At 33.8% G+C, this 19,991-nt stretch overlaps 3 protein-coding genes and 2 long non-coding RNA genes across 5 annotated transcripts in view; 1 reads left to right on the forward strand and 4 right to left on the reverse strand.

Annotated features, from left to right (window-relative positions):
- The first annotated feature begins 5 nt into the window (after positions 1-5).
- Positions 6-19,991, forward strand: part of LOC139772484 (uncharacterized) — a 62,431-nt gene continuing 42,445 nt past the window's right edge. Inside the window, exon 1 of the long non-coding RNA XR_011718135.1 lies at positions 6-159. This is a non-coding gene — a long non-coding RNA (uncharacterized lncRNA). The remainder of the gene's footprint in view (positions 160-19,991) is intronic.
- LOC139772410 (uncharacterized) lies at positions 1,354-9,050 on the reverse strand. The gene is made up of 2 exons (XM_071706099.1): positions 7,778-9,050; positions 1,354-2,090 (listed from the first exon to the last, which is right to left on the reverse strand). The coding sequence occupies exons 1-2, from the start codon at positions 8,560-8,562 to the stop codon at positions 1,913-1,915; spliced, it is 963 nt and encodes a 320-aa protein (XP_071562200.1). The 5' UTR covers positions 8,563-9,050; the 3' UTR covers positions 1,354-1,912.
- Positions 2,424-3,346, reverse strand: LOC139772492 (uncharacterized). Its single transcript, XR_011718136.1, has 2 exons — positions 2,777-3,346; positions 2,424-2,572 (listed from the first exon to the last, which is right to left on the reverse strand). It is a non-coding gene; the product is annotated as an uncharacterized lncRNA (long non-coding RNA).
- Positions 11,593-14,653, reverse strand: LOC139770044 (uncharacterized). The gene is made up of 5 exons (XM_071701684.1): positions 13,683-14,653; positions 13,128-13,227; positions 12,905-13,015; positions 12,084-12,239; positions 11,593-11,873 (listed from the first exon to the last, which is right to left on the reverse strand). Exons 1-5 carry the CDS (start codon positions 14,489-14,491, stop codon positions 11,820-11,822), a joined length of 1,230 nt encoding a protein of 409 aa, XP_071557785.1. The 5' UTR covers positions 14,492-14,653; the 3' UTR covers positions 11,593-11,819.
- Positions 17,507-19,519, reverse strand: LOC139772461 (odorant receptor 10-like). Its single transcript, XM_071706184.1, has 5 exons — positions 18,706-19,519; positions 18,380-18,479; positions 18,042-18,152; positions 17,754-17,909; positions 17,507-17,695 (listed from the first exon to the last, which is right to left on the reverse strand). The coding sequence occupies exons 1-5, from the start codon at positions 19,503-19,505 to the stop codon at positions 17,639-17,641; spliced, it is 1,224 nt and encodes a 407-aa protein (XP_071562285.1). The 5' UTR covers positions 19,506-19,519; the 3' UTR covers positions 17,507-17,638.

Consider the following 19,991-nt stretch of genomic DNA (forward strand, 5'->3'; position numbering starts at 1 on the left):
CAGGTGATACGTATATAATGATAAATTACTGTTTGAGACAAATTCTTGATCCAGTGATATATTGTGGTGTACGTAATAAAGTCCAAAAGTTTTTGAGGCAAGAATTGGGTAACTCCGGTAATTACTCCGCCGACATCAGAAAAAATAGAAGGAATGAAGGTATTTGCATTGCCCCTATTGTGTGCCTTTATGCCTTTATTAGTAGTGTGTTATAATTTCAATTCTTTACTGTTAATATTAACGAAACTGTGAGTTGAATCGATTTCTCAATGTAGTAAGTAACGCGATCATGTATTACGAATTACGACCTACGTAAAATGATTAGTGTAGGGAATGTAAAAGGTTTAATGGTTCTCATGATACATTTTATTTGATGATACATAAATGTAAAGGGATATTAAGGATAGAATACAAAATATAAGTATATCTTGTATTTTTGGTTTAGCTTGATATCTTATATATCCTATCTATTTGGGATAAATGGCATTTTTAGCGTGCGAGATTTATGTCATAGTACATATATATACTCTGTAAAAATCTCTTATGTGTTCTTTTATCTTCTTTTTTTTGGATCGTAAACAATAACCTTTAATGCATCTATCGTTTGTCTATTTTCTTTTTAAAATCTTTCAGTTTTATAATTTCTTTATCATTATTACACCTTAATAAACTTTTTATACGCGTTTTTAAAAAGTTTTTTTTTGTTAAATATAAAGAATAAATATTTCATATTTCTAATTTTTTTAAAGTTAAGTAGAGAATATAAAGTTTTTATTGGTATAATTTATTTGCCTTAAACATAGTAAATAGTACTTGATAAATTAAGTTTTTTTTTAAGTGCGGCGCATATACCGGAGTTACTCTACATGAAAAGTGATAAAGTGAAAGAACTATTTTTATTTTTTAATACATTTACCTTTTATTTAATTTTTTTACTAATAATATAATTTGTCTGTACAACAGACAAATTATTCTGCATTTTTTCCGTTAAAATTGTTTTGCACGGAGATCATTTCTTTCTTATTGCTAAAATTATTCTAGAAAGTTTATTGTCTATTTACGTACCTCCATACTCTGAGATGACGCTCCACAATAACATATAACGTTTCCATTCGGTTATATGATTTATACTTTTCTGGTTTTTACAAATTCATGTAGTGTATTGCACGTTTAATTAAACACAGGCATGCATCGCGAAGACGGCAGGCTGCAGGCACCGACCGTAGATGTAGATGATATCACTATAAATGCTGACAGGAATTGTACAACCCATGTGCTATAACACTACAACACGTTTTTATAATTGTGGTATGTTTAAATGTGACGTCTTTGCTAATAATTAGAGTGTTCGTGTAAAAAGTTGTCAACGTATATTTGCATATTCCATACAAATGACAATATATTTTAATTATTATGAAATATGTATATCTGTATGTGTGTGTAACAAAAATAAATATCTATTTCTAATTCATGTCGTATTTCTAAAGGCAAATTTATGCGAATTTACATCAGTCAAGAAGTACACGTTTATAATAAAGTAGAGCATCTTAGGACTCTTAAGTGCAATGCTCACTAATAGCATCTAATTTTTGTTTAACCGACTGATTCCCCTTCTTGTCGTAATCGTTGACGAATTCGTTTAGCCATGTATACAACACGTTGGGCTGGCCGCAGGCGTGCATCGCGAGAACACCAGCAAGGCTGCAAACACTCACTATTGCTGAACTCCCTACAAATATCCGTCACGAATTGCACAGCCAATATGACTTCGTTTATTGGGCTGAATCTTGTGTCAATAATTTTACTGTATACTTACTGGATACGTAATCGAATGTGTTTTGAAAGTCTGGTTACCGACTATAATGGTCGTAGGTATTATTACTTTCGCAATACCGAAAAGTAGCTGATTGTTCTACGTTGTCGCCACACTGATTGCGGCGAGGAAACGTCCGAACTTTGCATATTCCAGCATTGTTTCTTGTTCTCCGATTCTTTGTATGAGCTGACAATCAGTCTCCATGTGTTGTATACAATCCTGAATGTCGTGCTTGCGCTGGAGCAGCATCCCATAGCTTATTGAGCCCATAATTCTGTAAAGCAAAGGCCCAATAGCGCTCAGTTTCGTTGTGATAGCATGGTCCTCCAGTAATATATACATTGCACATGGCACCGTAACGATTGCTATTGGAAGTGAACAAACGATGATCTGTATTATATTAGCAATTTTAAAAGTACTCGACATGCTTGTTAAGGCCGCGTTCGGGGATGAATACAACAGTACTTTTTTTCGTGGCTATGCATGCAGGTTTCGTGAAGTTAGTGAAGTATTAGGTTTAATTTCTTTTTTTTAGATTCAGAGAAATTGTGAGAGGTACTATTTGTACTTTTAAGACTTAATCGCAGAAAATTCTCTTATACCATAATTATTATTAAGTTTGTTTATTTAACATTTATTCTTCATTTAACATTTGTAAGATATTCCATACATGTGTTTTATGACTTTCTAAATTTTTACGTTTTATGCGGTCATCGTTCGTAAGATATTTAAATATGCTGTGGATGTTTTGATTATCTGAAATGATAAAATACCTTGTTTTTGCTAACAATAAATGTACAAAAATTATTACATTGTCGACTTTGATATACAGTATATTGTATCAGATTAAATCGTAAAGTCATTATATAATTATTATAATAATTTATGAACGATAAGAAAGCAAATTTTATCAAAATTTTATTCGACGTCGTCATTAACTGTAGTATGCGTGTTACTTACGTCACCAAATGTTGATAGGGATAACAGAACTAGTTTTCCCGCAGTTATCTTGATAATGTGACTCGACTGCATGATTATCAAAATGAGACTAAGCGCTGTTTTGTGAGGCAGTTTATACCAATTAGTCATATATGCTATGTCTCCAATTTTTTTACACTAATAAATGAAAATATTTAGAAATTTCTTCAAGTATTTAAACGTCTAATGATGATAGTAAAATCATAGTAAATGATATGATTAATCACATTTATTTGTTTGATTTGTACTAATACTGTATTTACAATTCAATGGCTAGTGTGAGTCTGGGCGCGCGGTTGTACATGCGACAAATTAAGTTATATAGTATAAATATTTACTCTGTTATTGCGATTTCTGTTATTTTAATCTCTAGTAAGATCTTCAGTTGGTGACCTTTAGTTGACGAGGATTTCAGAGGGATCGATACTGGTTTTCGAAATCCCCAAGAACATAATAGTTTGTATAAAGAGATGGATATTGACGCTCGTCTAAAGCAACAGCTAAGCATATAATTACGGCCAGTATTGTTGAGAAAATTTTAGGTACTCTAAAAGAAGTGTTAGATGACTTTATTAATTTGTTTAATAGGCTTACGTTTCGACCTCACTTTGTTTTTCTCTTGAATTTGACTTTGACCGTTGTTATCGGATTGTTATTCTAGCGCTTTACTATTTATCTTTTTCAGTGATTGTTATTCCAACGCTTCAGATGTGATCTCCAACACTATATATTCTTTTTAATGTCTTATTATTTTTTTAATGTACTCGACATGCTTGTTAAGGGACAAGTACCTATAAGTTTGAAACATTACCGGTTAATTTACAGATAGAACTATAATTGTTGATGTACCTGAAATTAATGTTTTCTAAATCACGTTTCGGGTTTGTCATATTTGGTTTGTGAAGATGTCTGATGTATTGCCACGGCGGGCAATGTTCTGACAAGGGCCCTATCCGAGTAAGCGCATGCGCCAACTTCTAAATGAGTTTAACGAATGGTTACATTAATTTTTTTTTAATCAAGAGTTTCGCATGCATATCGGATTGATTTTTTCATAGCGGATGCTTTGTCTTGTCAATTTCGCAAGAGGCTTTTGAGGAGGCATATTTTTTTTGTGTTTGTGCATGCAAATTTTGTAAATTATCGAGTTTTGGTTTCTTTAGTTTCAGGGAAATCGTGAGGGAAACTATTTGTACTCTTAAACATTTAATCGCAGATAATTTTGTTGCATCAGAATGATTATTATTAAGTGTGTTTATTTAACATCTATTCTACTTGGAAAATATTCCATGCGTGTGTTTTATACTTATAACTTTCTAACGCATTTATGTAGTCAGTGTTCGCAAAATATTTAAATATGCCGTGGAAGTTTTGATTATCTGAAATGGTAAAATTTCTCATTTTTTTTGTTAACAGTAAATGTACGATTTATTATATTATAGATATTTGCTTTGATATATATGTACTGTATATTGTAACAAACTAAATCCTCAAGTCATTATATACACGTACAATTATTATTATAACAATTTGTGAACGATAAGAAAGCAAATTTATCACAATTTTATTCGACATCGTCAATAATTATAGTATGTGTGTTACTTACGTCGCCGAAGGTTGCTATGGATAAATGAATTAGTTTTCCCGCAGTTATTTTTATAACGTGACTCGATTGCAGGATTACCAAAATGAGACCAAGTGCTGTTTTGTTTGGCAGTTTATACCAATTAGTCATATATGCCATTTCTCCAACATTTTTACACTAATAAATGACAATATTTAGAAATTTCTTCAAGTATCTAAACGGCTAATGATGATAGTAAAATCATAGTAAATGATATGATTAATTATATTTATTTGTTTGTCTCGTACTACCGTAGTTACAATTCAATGGCTAGTGTGAGTCGAGGGTGCGGTTATACATACGATAAATTAAAATAATTATATAATGCAAATATTTACGTTGTTATTGCGATTTCTGTCTACTTCGATCTCTAGTAAGATGTTCAGTTGGTGACCTTTAGTGGACTAACGAGGATTTCAGTAGAGATCGATACTGGTTCTAGAAATTGCAATAACAACATAATTACTTGTACTATGTATGTAATTTGATATTAAAAAATATTTTGATATTTGCAACTACACATGTTAGTTAGTTAACTAAACATTAGTTGTTTCAACAATTATTAAGTTGCACTAAAAAAGGTACCTATAGGGTCAACCATGTCAATCATCAAAATTTTTTAATCAGGAATTAATTAATTCAACTAATGTTTAGTTAAACTAACTGAAATGTTTAGTTGCACGTATTGGACTAAATATTTTTCCGGATTAACAAATTTTTTCTCAGTGTACATAATCAAAATGAATGAATTTTCACACGTCTAAAAAATATTTTTTATTTCAAGGTATTACCTCTTCCGTGAGGATTTCACCGATGTAACAATATATAAATGTAATGATACACGCTGTCATGTATGCCATAAAATGTGATAATATATTTGCCCTATCGAACGCACTCCAGTTCTGGAAAATAAATCGCTAGCTTTATTTACTGCAGAAAAATAAAGTAATCTGCTTTTGCGGCATCTCAATTATGTTATCTGCGATATGAGAGAAAGTTTTATTTATCTCTAGCGTACCATAACAACGAAATATCCCATTAGGCACATATTCGCCGTCCGTGCCTGTCATCAATTCTGCTAGACAGGCGTTATGCGTAATACTCTCTATTTGTTGTACAAAACTGAAACATATCTCTGCAGTTACAACACATCAGGCGTGATGGTACGTTTCTTTTGCAAAATTTATTTTAGACGATCTACGATTTGTGTTAATATTCAGAATAATTTTTTTACAATCTTTGTGTATATTGTGTAATATGAAGAACATTTAAATAATAGGAATACGCTCATCTGTGTGTGTGTGTGTGTGTGTATTATTCTATCGACAATGTGAGTCTTTTAAGGCACAAGCAAAATATATTTCTAGAATTTCTTCTTGAATTTCTTGAAGAGAAAGAAGCAGTGACTGGTACCCCCTGCTAAGAAAAATTTACGGTAGAGGGGTTTCGCTGCCGCGGTGACGCCGGTTCCCGTCAATGCGTGTTCGAGCAATGGCCTGGGAAAGTTAAGCCTGTGCCCTGAACGATTCAGATTGCTGACGGCGTTAGTATTTACCGGCGCAAGTAAATGATTTTTTTTCGTTTTTTCGCTAATAATATTTCCAATAGTGTTTGTTAATTAAAACGTTAAACACTACGATACTTTTTTACTTTGTATTTATATTTTTCTTTTACATTTGTAATAATATTTTATATAATTAACAATTTTTTACAATAAGAATTTATTTTTAAGCAAAAGAAAGTTAAACTTTATTTTTCTCTATATTTACACGAATAAACCCCTCTAAAATTTCACCATTTTTATTTGTTAAAATAATTTGTTAAAATACTTTTTGGAGTCGATTCAAATAAGACTACATTTTTTTGAAAGGTCATAGTCTGAAGTGTACAAAACCCTGCAATTATTGTTTTAATATTTATTTGTTGCAAAGTTATTAAACAAATTTCTATTTTCCCCCATTTGTGTTCAAATTTTGTTTTTTAAACAAATGAGTTTAATATTTGGCTTTAAAACTATATTGGATATTGTAGTAAAGATATTGATAGGTAACTCAAAATTTTTTTATTTTTTGAAAGCTTAGAACATAAAAATAACATAGGGTGGACTTAAAAGTCCTCATTTGCTGATAGTGTTAATAAAAAAATGATATGCTGACGGAGAGATATGCATACACGCATATTCATCCTGACGCGAGTTATATGTATAAGATTATTGTATATAGATCATTTAAAATAAATTTAAATAAAATATTTGTATGGGAGTTCTTTTTTTTGCTTTCTCTCATGTATACTTCATATTTATAATATATGACAGTATTTTATTTTAGCGTAAAATATTAGTTCATGCAAAGCAATGTAATGGAAATGGTTGATCTTCAATACTCAATAAAGAAGAAAAACTCGCACAAAGTGCAATCAAAACTTTAGAGGAAAGACCCCGATTATGAGATACCACATCTATTTTGTGTGATTGCCGGAAGTCTATGGGCAGAATTGAAAAATATAGTAGGTCATTATGAAGGGAATTTAATAAGCTTTAAGATGCTGAAATGTAAAATTTAATTTAAATATTGATTTTTCTGAAAATTAGAAAAATGTAAAAAATAAGCTTTCAAAAAAATCGAAAAAGTGTGCTCCTAATATGAGAGACCCCGGGAAATCGCTAATAAAATGCAAAATACATCATATTGCAATTAAAAAACTTTATTTAAAGTTTTTGAAAGACAAATGTAATGGAGAAGCATATTTGCAACAATCGTAAACCCACTTATACCTTATACTCAATATTGTAGGTACCTAATCTTCCCCCTCCACCCTTCCCCCTCAAATCAAGGTCAGCACAGTCTTATAAATTCGTATAAACCTTCCCTTAACGTTAATATAGTATTTTCTCTTCTTTTATTACTATACAATAACTTTCATACTCCAGCAACCCAGGAGTACCCTGAGTATCTCATGTTACGAGCACCACGCCTTGCGGTTTCGCGATCTCACCAAATCTAATCTCTACAATTGAGCAACTCAACATATCCCGTATTTTCCTATTAATACGACCTTACTCTATCGCTGCATGCAGAACTTATTGCCGAATATTTATTAATTATATAATAAACAAGGTTTAAAGACTCATATCCATGGCACTTGACAACATCCAATTTTACAATTTAATTCTCTGCAACGACTACACGCACGATCAAACAATGAATTTTCCACTAAATAGGTTTTATCCCAAGGGTAATAAGTTCATGGTGAAACCAACAGATAGGGCCTATTAGTTTAGCAGAAACCTTGCTGTCGCATATTAGGAGCCTATCTCATAATAGGGGACTTTCCTCTATATCTAATTGTAAGTAAAATACCTGAGGACTCTCCAATGATGTTTCACGACGGCTCCAAGTTTTCGTTCTGCTAAATGATTATTTTTCTCCTCGGCGAGCTCGTTTAACCACATATGCAGTACATTCAGTTGACCGCAAGCATGCGCCGCGAAGACGGCAGCGAGACCGCAAACAGTTGCTATAGAGCAAAATATTACAAACCCCGACAAGTATTGCACACCCAGCATGATCTCGTTCGCAGGGCTTAATCTCACGTCAAGTATCTTACTGTACATTGGACATGTCATCGGATGCATCGTAATAGTTTTGTTGCCGATGACAACGGTTTTTGTTTCCATCGTCTTGATCGTGACAAAAATGAACGAACTACCAAGTATCGTCGCGCACAAGGTGGTCATGAAGCGGCCGAACTTGGCATATTGCAGCATCACTTTGCGATTATCGATTCTCCGAATAAGTTTCCAATCCGTCTCCATGTGCCGTATGCAACGTTGAATGTCTTTGTTACGCGTAAGTAATATCCAGTAATGAAAGAATCCCGCAATTTTGTTAATCAGCGGAATGATGGCGGGTAATTTAGTCTTAACGTCTTTTTTCTCGAACCACATGTACAACATGCATGGTATCAGAATGATTGCCATCGCGGTCGAAAAAATGAAAATTTGCATTGACACCGCGAATTTTTTTATTCTGTTCGACGCGCTCGTTTGTGGCCAAGCACCTAGTGATATGAGAAACCATCGATTTATTCGTATACCGTAGTCATTGAGGTTTTCGTTATCTGTTATGTGTTTCGGATCGCTCATGATCGTTTCACAAAGACGACCGATACGTTACTGCAAAGATCATCTAAAGTTTTGCTTGTAGCTGTAGTTTAACTAGAGACATGCATAAGTACGCTTGCGCCAGCTTTTAACAATGTTTTGTGAAGCGACGCGTCGATGGCATTGTCCTAAGAAGAACGCACGCTCGTATCCAATCAATAATCGTACCCAATCAATAATCGTTCTTTCCGCGAAGCCTGCCTGTCAGTTTGACAAGAGACCGCGTACAGTGAACAGTGAAAATACTTTTCCAAAAGTGACAACAAACTCTTAGTTATTTTGTATCATTTGCAATTTATCAGGTGATACGTATATGTATAATATAATAAATTACTGTTTCAGAAAAATTCTAGATTTAATGATATATTGTGGTGTACGACTACTGTACGTAAAAAAGTTCAAAAGTTTCTGCTGCAAGACTATGTGAAAAGTGATAAGATGAAAGAATTCTTTTTATTTTTTAACAATTGCCTTTTATTTTATTTTTTTTAGACTAATTTAATTTTCTTGTACAACTGACAAGTTATTCTAAATTTTTTTCCTTAAAATTGTTTAGCGGAGATTATTTTTTTATTATTGTTAAACTTTGTTTCACGTAAATCGGATTTTAATTTAAAAGTCCTTTTTTTATTTTTAAAATAAAAGTGCGATTTACATGGAAAGTCGACTTGGTTTTAAATAACAGGTGGTTGGAGTCGGCTATTGACAACCGATCGATCCAGCTGTTATTTTAAACGACCGTCGTCGTTTAAAAATCATTGTCAGTTTCCGATGTCTTTCCCAAGGCTTTAGTTTGTCAGTCATACGTTCTCCAGACTTTATTTTTTTTTCGCTGGTTAGTCCAATGTATAGGTATTTTTAGTCCGAATATTTTACAGATTTGTTAATATTAGCAGAGTTTTTCTAATATATCCTCTTGGATATTACACTATCTTTGTACATTTAATTTTAAAATTCTTATCTTATGCTCATCGTATTCGTAGAGCTTGAGATTATTTAATTTATCTATTATCCCTGCAGATGATTCAAAGTAGAGCTGAAATGTACGATTTGTAATTTGTATTAAATTATTAATTAAATGTTATATCTATAATATTACCTCGTATACAGCTAATCACGTTTGACTTTCGAAGCTCACTTTTCCTTGTTACTGTTAACTGTAATATTGAAATTTTTTAATTAATTATTTATCTGCATATTATACAAATGATTGTATATTCTGAGAACAGTAAACATAATGTTTGCGATATTAAATCTAACTTGCCTTTTTTAATTGAACAAATGATTAACAATTATTATTTTTTAGGACAATGAATAACATGAAAGTGATTATTTCTATTGTGAATCCAATTTTTATAGGATTGTTAAGATTTTTAGTTAACAAACAACAATAAGAATATTCTGATTAATTTTTCTTTTAGTACATCTTTTGGAAACGTTTTTATGGAAACGATACATGCTATCAAGAGACACGGTAATGTCTCGCGCCAAGGGTATGCGCAACGGGGAAATAGACCGTTTATCTATACACGAGCCAACTAGTTGAAAGACTTTTAAATTATCAGTTCTTAATGACGGCTGAACCGGTCAAGTTCTGTGTAGGCTCAATCAATAACTTTGGTTTGAATTATATAATAAAAAAGTTTTTTTCCTCTACGTGTCGTATCAGCGCTGATATTGCGATGCAAAGTCCGAATTAGCAAATTTACATTTAAGAAACGTTATTGTCGTTGTCGTCTGTACTGTTGATTTTTCCGTCACTAGATGGCGTAATTTCTCGCTAGTGCTGCATTTAAGATAGTACCTTAGTATATCGATTTTTAAAGGAATCTTGTAAAATTTGAACAGTATATTAATATAAACATGATTTACACACATTATGCAATTAGAAAAAGATTGATTGTATCGAAGTTGAAATAATGGAAGTCAAAGTTAGCACTTTTTACATGTACTAGACATCACAGACGCGCGCTACACGCGCGCTATTTATTTTCAATATTTCACTGTTACTATTACACTATTAACCACACAACTGTCAAAATATGCCATGGCAGCCGCTCATGAAGTAAGCGCAACAAGAAAACCAATCAGCATCGCGGAAAAGCGACAACAATATTTCGATAGATTCAAGTATCGATGACAAAAGTATTAGGTTTTAATTTCTTTTAGATTCAGAGAAATTGTGAGAGGTACTATTAGTACTTTTAAGAGCTTAATCGCAGAAAATTCTGTTGTACACTGTGAAATGTTAAAGAATGAAATTTAAACCAATACCTTGAATTAGATAATATTTTGTTATTTTTAACTACCATGTGCGTCAAAATTTATTATTTTAAAACAAAATAGTATTATTGTAACTTCATTGGTTTAGTCAAATTAACATTGTTTTAGTTAAATTAACTATGTATTGAGTAGGAGCAGAGGCGACCTATAGGAATGGTTAAAAATTAAGTTCGTTGAAAATTATACTCAAATTGAGTATAATTTGACCCTATAAATTTAACAGTGTATTATAATTATTATTAAAGAGTGATGGCAAATTTCGCCCATTTTTGGGACCTCGAATTTCAAACTTCTTTTCATGACAAATAGTACTATTAGATAAAACATTAATTGCAGTAAAATTTCATGATGAGCATAGGCACGGTTCCGGAGATACAAGCAGGGGGTGAGAATTCGGGATATCGAAAATTCGTATAAGGGTAACTTTGTCATTTTTGGAGACATTTTAAATCCGCAAGCGGGTGCTGTTTCGGAATCGTTTGTATCCGTTTGTACCACCGCCAGTTTTGTTTGTACCCTTAAGGAGGTGATTGTACCGAAATTTCAAAATTGGACTAAGAGCTATCTTCGCCATTTTTAGAGATATTTTAAATCCACAAGCGGGTGCTGTTTCGGAATCGAGTACAAACGATTCCGAAACAGCACCCGCTTGCGGATTTAAGATATCTCTAAAAATGACAAAGTTACCCTTATACGAATTTTCGATATCCCGTATTTTCACTCCCTTGTATTTCCGGAACCGTGCCTATGCTCATCTTGAAATTTTACTAGGATTAATGTTTCATCTAATAGTACTATTTGGTATAAAAAAATGTTTGAAATTCGAGGTCCCCAAAAAATGGGCGAAAAAACAGGTCTTTTTGCCACCACTTTTTGTTTATTTAACATTTATTCTTTATTTAACATTTGGAAGATATTCCATACATGTGTTTTATCCCTTTCTGAGTTTCTACGTTTTATGCTGTCATCGTTCGTAAGATATTTAAATATGCTGTGGAAGTTTTGATTATCTGAAATGATAAAATACCTTGTTTTTTGCTAACAATAAATGTACAGCAAAGTATTACATTGTTGACATTTGTTTCGATACAGTATGTTGTATTAGATCAAGTCGTGAAGTCACTATACAATTATTATAACAATTTATGAACGATAAGAAAGCAAATTTTATCAAAATTTTATTTGACATGGTCGATAACTGTAGTATGTGCGTTACTTACGTCACCAAAGGTTGCTATGGATAACAGAACTAATTTTCCCGCAGTTATCTTGATAATGTGACTCGATTGCATGATTATCAAAATGAGACCAAGCGCTGTTTTGCGAGGTAGTTTATACCATTTGGTCATATATGCTATCTCTCCAATTTTTTTACACTAATAAATAAAAATATTGAGAAATTTCTTTAAATATCTGAATGTCTAATGCCGAAAAAATATCAAAGGAGGATATGATTAATCAGATCTATTTGTTTGACTCGTATTAATGTAGTTACAATTCAGTGGCTAGTGTAGGTCTGCGGTGCGGTTGTACATGCGATAAATTAAATTATATAGTACAAATACTTACACTGTTATTGCGATTTCTGTCATTTCAATCTCTATTAAGATCTTCAGTTGGTGACCTTTAAGCCCGTATCAGACTACCAACTTTGTTAGTCTGATCAATGCAAAGTTCACTAAACTTGAGATCAATTTTCTCTATTCCGATTGATTAAATTTCAATCCAAACTCAATCCCAATCCATAGTCTCTGATACGGGCTTTAGTTAACTAACGAGGATCTCAGAGGGATTGGTACTGGTTTTCGAAATCGCAATAACATAATAATTTGTACTATATAAACTTGATATTAAAAAGTATTTTGATATGTTAATACAATTACATTACTTGTTTAAATATATAATAATAAAATAATAATGAAGCATACAATATTTTCATATTTATTTAACGAAACGACATTGTATTATATTTTATATATGTATAATCAAAATGATTGAATTTTCACAATTCTAAAAAATTTTTTTTATCTCAAGGTATTACCTGTTCCGTGAGGATCTCTCCAATGTAACAAAATATAAATATATTGAAACCCGTCGACATGTATCCGATAAAATATGATAATATTTTTGATCTATTAAGCGTACCCCAGTTCTGGAAAATCAATTGATAGATTTACTTACTACGGAAAAATAAGATTAATCTGTTTTTGCGGCACCTCAGTTATGTGCGATATGAGAAGATGTTTTATTCATCTTTAGCATACCATAACAATGTAATATCCAAGTAAACACATTTTTATCGTGCATCCCATCACTTCTACTAGACAGGCTTTATTCATAATACTCTCTATTTGTTCTATAAAACTGAAACATATCTCTATAGTTACAATACATTCAAGCGTGATGTTACGTTTCTTTTACAAAATTTATTTTAGACGATCTACGATTTGTGTTAGTATTCAGTATAATATTTTTTTTTACAATCTATGTGTACTGTGTAATACGAAGAACATTTAAGTAATAGGAATATACATTCATCTGTGTATGTATATGTATGTATGTGTATGTGTAATGTGTACACATATTCATTCTAAAATTTAACGCGAGTTATATGTATAGATCGTTTAAAATAAATTTAAATATTTGCATAGGAGTTTTTTTTCTCTCTTTCTCTCACATGTACTTCAATTTACGATATAGTATAACAATATTTTAAGTTTAACGTAAGATATTAGTTCATGCAAAGCAATGTAATGGAAATGTTCATTTATCTTTAATACTCAATAAAAAGAAACTCGCACAAAGTGCAATCAAAACTCTATATCTGATTGTAAGTAAAATACTTTATGACTCTCCTGTGATGTTTTACGACAGCTGCAAGTTTTTGTTCTGCTAAGTGATTTTTCTTCTCCTCGGCAAGCTCGTTTAACCATGTATGCATTACATTCAGTTGACCGCAAGCATGTGTTGCGAAAACGGCAGCGAGAGTGCAGACAGTTGCTGTAGAGTGAACTATTGCAAACGCCGACAAGAATTGCACACCCAGCATGATCTCGTTCGCAGGGCTCAATCTCACGTCAAGTATCTTGCTGTACACTGAACATGCCATCGGATGCATCGTAATGGTTTTGTTGCCGATGATAACGGTTGTTGTTTTCATCATCCTGGCCACGCCAAAGAAGAACGTACTACTGTGCATAAACGTCGCGCAGAACGCGGTCATGAAGCGGCCGAGCTTGGCATATTGGAACATCACTTCGCGGTTATCGTTTCTCCGAATCCGTCTCCAATCCGTCTCCATATGCCGTATGCAATGTTGAATGTCTTTGTTACGCGTGAGTAACATCCAGTAATTTACAGCTCCCATGATTCCGTGAACCAGCGGAACGAGGGAGTGTAATTTAGTCTTAATGTCTTTTTTCTCGAATAACATGTACAACATGCATGGTATCAGAGGAACCGCCATCGCCCAAAGAATGAAGATTTGCATTAACACCGCGAGTTTTTTCATTCTGTTCGACGCGCTTATTTGTGGCCAAGCACCTAGCGATATGAGAAACCATCGATTTAATTGTATACCGTAGTCATTGAGGTTTTCGTTATCTGTTATGTGTTTCGGATCGCTCATGATCGTTTCACAAAGACGACCGATACGTTACTGCAATGATTATCTAAGGTTTTGCTTAGCTGTAGCTAGAGACATGCATAAAAAGCTGGCGCTTGCGCCAGCTTTCGAGAATGTTTTTGTAAAGGGACCGGTCGATAACATTGTCCTAAGAAGAGCGCACGCTCGTATCCAATCAATAATCATTCTTTACACGAAGCCTGCTTGTCAGTTTGACAGGAGACAGCGTTCAGTGAACAGTGTGAAAATACTTTTCCGAAAGTGACAGCTCTTGACTTTTCGTTATTTTGTATCGCTTACAATTTGTCAGGTGAAACGTACCTATATAATATGATAAATTACTGTTTCAAAAAAATTCTAGATGTAGTGATTGTGATATACGTAATAAAATCCAAAAGTTTCTGACACAAGAATATGTGAAAGGTGATCAAATGAAAGAACTCTTTTTATTTTACAATACAATCATCTTTTATTTCATTTTTTAGACTAATGATTTAATTTTTCTACATCACTGAAAAATTATTCCGAATTTTCATAAATCGGATTCCAATTTAAAAGATTTTCTTTTTTTTTTTAAATAAAGTTTAATTTACGTGGAAAACGGACTTGGTTTTAAGTAACAAGTGATTAAATAACTGTGTAAATGTCATTGCCTTGATCATATTAAATGTATATATATAGTAATGCTCATAATTAGACGTAAAGTGTTCATTTCGAGAGAACATATCTACCTACAAATAGAATAACTATATATATATATATCGATAACCACACATCGTTTTCAGTAATAATTAAAAGAATTAATGTTTGTTCTGTTTGTCTGTATGTCTTTGATAATATTATTTTATGTAAAATGTATGATGCCCAAATTGTTCTAGAAAGTTTATTGTCTACTTACGTATCTCCATACTCTGAGATGACGCTCCACAATAACATATAACGTTTCCATTCGGTTATATGATTTATACTTTATACCGTTTTGGTTTTTACAAATTCGTGTAGTGTATTGCACGTTCAATTAAACACAGGCATGCATCGCGAAGACGGCAGCCAGGCTGCAAGCACCGTAAATGTAGATGACCTTACTATAAATGTTGATATCAGGAATTGTACAATCAATGCGATTTCATTCACTGTGATGAATTTTGTCGTGGATTTTGCTATAAATCGGACACGCCATCGGATGCGTCCGACAGTCACTATTATAGTTTTTATCGCCCTGGTTGTGATAAATAATGATGCATCATCGCCATGCATAATCACCCCACAGATCCCGGCGACGAAACGACCGAACTTGGCGTATTGCAACATTATTTCGCGATTTTCAATCCAATTTATGATTTTCCAGTCTGTCTTTACGTGTCATATTAATTTACGAATGTCTCTATGCGGTTTGGAAAGCATCCAATAATTTACCCCGTGAAACAACGGACCAGTAGCGCTCAGTTTCAGTTTGATGTTGTCTTCCTCGAATAATGCGAATAATGTACATGGTATTATAAATGCCACCATGATCAGATAACAACACGAGTATCTTGCACGTTATGCTTGAACCATTTATTTGTGGCCAAACACCAATTGGAGGGACCATCGACTTAGTTGAGGACTATAATCAACTTTACTTTTAAAACTTCTGGATATAGATTTTGACTTCTTCATGATTATTTCATGGATGCACTCGATATACTGTCAGACTGTCACGGTGAATAGTGCGCTTGCAAGAATTATTTTCGAATATGCTCCTGCGTCAACTTCGAATAAAGTTTGGAACTTTATATCAACGTTTTTTTCTTGAGAAGCACGCTTGCACATTCGATCAATAATCGTCCACAGCATGTTTTTTATTTTGTCAATTTGACAGAAAACCGTGTACAAAGAAGAATGTGCGGAGTAGGGGAGACCGGGGCGAAGTCGGCCCTTTTTTTCGGTGCCGATTTTTAACAACAAAATAAATTATTTTAGTGAAATATAGTATACCATTGTGTAAAGAGGTGAACCCTTGGCTACAAAATTTATATAGGCATTTTTGGTTTACGTCGCTTTGTTCAACTGGTATAGAGTAAAAACGACAAAGGTGCAAAAATCGAAAAGTCAAAATTCCCGGGGCGGAGTCGTGTCTTCATTCTCGGACTGGATTATAAATAAAGATACATAATTTTGATCATAAAAAATAATAGAACACACTTTATTCATTGTTTTTTAGTAGAAAAATGGAAAGCGGAAAATAATTTCAAGAAAATCAATTTTTTTTCGCTAACAGTTAAAGCATGTAAAAACAGAGTCTGACGAGCCCACGCACTCGTTGTGTGCCTTACGCCTGCACGAAATGCACTGTTTTTCATCGGCTCTGTTTTCTATTATCTCCGAGCATACGCAGCACATATTATTTAGCTTTCTTGACTTCGTTTTGGCTTGGAAACGACTTCGCCCCGAACATAAGTTTTAGGTTTGGTCGCTTATAAAATAATAGAAATCAATGAAAATAAAAAAACTGCACTGGATTCGTGTTCAGCATGCATTACTCTTTAGAATCACTTACTTTGATATTCGGAGAGACAATAATACTTAAGATATTACAAACTTTCGACGCGGAAGAAATTTTACTTTCGACCTGCGAAAACACGTTTGCTTCGATAAGAATCACAACATGGCACGTAACCTCACTAAACTCCGTTGGTCACGTGGGCACCATAAGCCGCGCTTACAGTATTAATGGCGAGTTCACACAACATACAGATTTCGAGATAATTGCAAAAACGACTTCGCCCCGGTCTCCCCTACATGTATAAAAGCAGGTCAAATTTCATAAAATATTCAACTTTAGTTATTTAATTTTAGACGAGTCAAGGGATACGTATGTATCGTGCAATAAGAAAGCATATTTATCTCTACTTTGTCTCTTTCTGTTCTTCTGTGGCGATACCGATATATTCTTATTTTTAAATAATATTTTTCATTTGTTATTATATATCATATATTAGAATTTAAAAAGGTAGGTAATGAAAAATTCTAAATAAATTCTAAATTCTAAATAATATATGTCTTGTATTTTATTGGTAATTTATATAATTATTCTAATATAATATTAATTTATGGTGGTAACTAGAGAATTTGCTAACGCTTTGTACAAAATGGTGGAACTGTTATTGTCTAAGAAGCCGTCATGGTCCGGAGCATGTTTAGATATATCATAGAGGTTTTCATCACCTGGAAACGTTTCTTAAATGTAATATGCGAAAAAATATATACAACTTTGTGTACTCACATCACCGAACGTTGCGATAGAAAGATGAACTAGTTTTCCTGCAGTTAATTTGATCACGTTACTCGATCGGGAAATAATTAAGATCAGACCGCGAGCCGTTTTATGAGGCAAACGGTACCAGTTAGTCATATAGGCTGTTTCGCCTACCTGTTTACACTATCAAATTATTTATTTCATAATATGAAAAAGTTATAATAATCGCATATATTTGGCTTTTTAAAATTCATATTTTTTAAATTTATACTCGCGAATACTATTAAAATTTTAGCTTCGTGATTTATATTTTACCTGTTCTGTGACTACCTCGCCAATGTAACAGAATATAAAAATGTTAAAAGACATGGATATATATATGATCATGTAAGCTATTGACGTTTTTTTCTCTATTACATTCCATCCCTGAAAGTTTTCGGATGTGTTATATTTTATATTTTATATTTTATAATACATTATTATATTATGAAAAATACTATAATTTTAAATAATGATATAAGATGAATGCTTTCTCTGCGATTAATTATTTTTTATATGTACGTCTTTCGTACTGCATTTTATGTAAAAATGAAAAGTCGCATGATGCCGGTGTGCCTTAATTACATATTCACCTTTTTAACTTTTTAGCGTACCGTAATGACGTAATATCCGAGCATACATAAGTTAAACGTGCATCCTAGCAATTCCACAAAACATATCTGATTCAAAAGTGCTTCCATTCGCGCTACAAAACTGTAAATAATGTAAATTACAATCATATTGTTACATATATATATACATTATTCTTTATGGAACTAAATTATATTATTCAGAGAAGAAAAGAGAGAGTGAGATAAGATAAATTATTGAATTGGTGTAAAAAAAAATCAGACCTCACAAAATATAAAGAATTTTATTTTTGATACATCAAGCAGGAATATCAGCCGGGAGATCTTAAATTTATTTATGTCGGTATTACCTTAATACTCTCAGATGGTGCTCCACAATGATCGCCAATCGATGTTGCACCGCGTCTTGCTGCTTCCGATCGTCCAGCTGGTCCAGCCATTTCATCAGCACGTTCAACTGGCCGCACGCGTGCATCGCGAACACCGCCGCGAGACTGCAAGCGCCGACGGTGACGGAATTGACGACGATGCTCGAGATGAGCTGCAGCGTTAACGCGATCTCGCCCGCCGGGCTCTGCGTGGTATCCACGAACTTGCTGTACGACGGACACGGTAACACGTGCACCGACACGCTCACGTTGCCGATCGTCTCGTACGTCGGCGTGGTGCCTTGCAGCACGCTGTGCGAGAACACGCCGCCGTGCATGAAAATTGCGCACAGCCCGGCGACGAGACGGCCGACCTTGGCGTATCTCAGCATCACTTGCCGGTCCTCGATCTCCGTCACCGTCCGCCAATCGGTCCTCATGTGCTGCACGCAACGACGTATGTCGCGGCTGCGAAACAGCAGGGAGAAATAATTCATGCCGCCCATGCACCAGTGACTCAATGGACCGACGGCTCTTAATTTTTTCTTCATGTCGGTCTCCTCGAACAGGATGTTCAGGATACACGGTATGACCGTGTAGGCTATCAGGGAGTAGCAGATGATTATCAGTATCGTCGAGACCGCCTTCTCCCTGACTGTCGTTGAGGGTGAATTCGGCCAAGCGCCCACCGGCTTCAGGAACCAACGATTCAACTGAATACTGTAATCGCTCGCGTCCCGGTGCGACTTGACGGATTCACCCTCGGATTCACCGTTATCCATGATTACTCGCGGAACGCGCAGATGCTACTGAATCGACTGTTAGACGCGCGTGCAGTTGACAGGAAGTGGCGCCTGCGCCAGCGAGTAACTTGGTAACGTAATAGGTAATAATAGGATATTTGTGCGTCTCGCTAGTCGATCGATACGCACGGAGTACGCTCCACTATTGAGGGGGTGTTTCGCACTATTGAGGAATTGACCACGAACACGCACTTGCAAGAGTATTAATTTATTGTTATTTAAGGTATATGAAAGAATGCGATCCTTTTGCATATATAATTCAGGTGTGTAAAACTTTAGTCATTATTGTTTCATTGTTTTTCGAAAATATTAATTAGAAGAGAAAATATTTTCTTGTGAAACAACAGTCTCAAAAAAAGCAAGTATTTTTATAATAGTTTCTCTTGTAAGAAACATTTATCTTTTTAATGTCAAGAATAAATTTTTGTTGGATAAAACGCGCGATACTGTCACGCGTGTATTTGA

This window comes from Temnothorax nylanderi, unplaced genomic scaffold (genome assembly GCF_030848795.1).
Source record: "Temnothorax nylanderi isolate EJ_2023f unplaced genomic scaffold, tnyl_v1.0 TNYL_tig0003_pilon, whole genome shotgun sequence".
Taxonomy (NCBI): Eukaryota; Metazoa; Arthropoda; class Insecta; order Hymenoptera; family Formicidae; genus Temnothorax; species Temnothorax nylanderi.

What these genes read in the sequence shown, in the direction of transcription:
- LOC139772410 (XM_071706099.1), bottom strand. Translation starts at nt 8,562, where the DNA reads ATGAGCGATCCGAAACACATAACAGATAACGAAAACCTCAATGACTAC. An exon ending in CATCATTGGAGAGTCCTCAG is followed by an intron (nt 2,091 to 7,777) that starts GTATTTTACTTA and finishes TTTGCTTTACAG; the next exon opens with AATTATGGGCTCAATAAGCT.
- LOC139770044 (XM_071701684.1), bottom strand. Translation starts at nt 14,491, where the DNA reads ATGAGCGATCCGAAACACATAACAGATAACGAAAACCTCAATGACTAC. An exon ending in TTTACTTACAATCAGATATA is followed by an intron (nt 13,228 to 13,682) that starts GAGTTTTGATTG and finishes GATATGTTTCAG; the next exon opens with TTTTATAGAACAAATAGAGA. An exon ending in CCATAGCAACCTTTGGTGAC is followed by an intron (nt 11,874 to 12,083) that starts GTAAGTAACGCA and finishes TTATCATTTCAG; the next exon opens with ATAATCAAAACTTCCACAGC.
- LOC139772461 (XM_071706184.1), bottom strand. Translation starts at nt 19,505, where the DNA reads ATGGATAACGGTGAATCCGAGGGTGAATCCGTCAAGTCGCACCGGGAC. An exon ending in GCGAGGTAGTCACAGAACAG is followed by an intron (nt 17,910 to 18,041) that starts GTAAAATATAAA and finishes ATAATTTGATAG; the next exon opens with TGTAAACAGGTAGGCGAAAC. An exon ending in CTATCGCAACGTTCGGTGAT is followed by an intron (nt 17,696 to 17,753) that starts GTGAGTACACAA and finishes AAACGTTTCCAG; the next exon opens with GTGATGAAAACCTCTATGAT.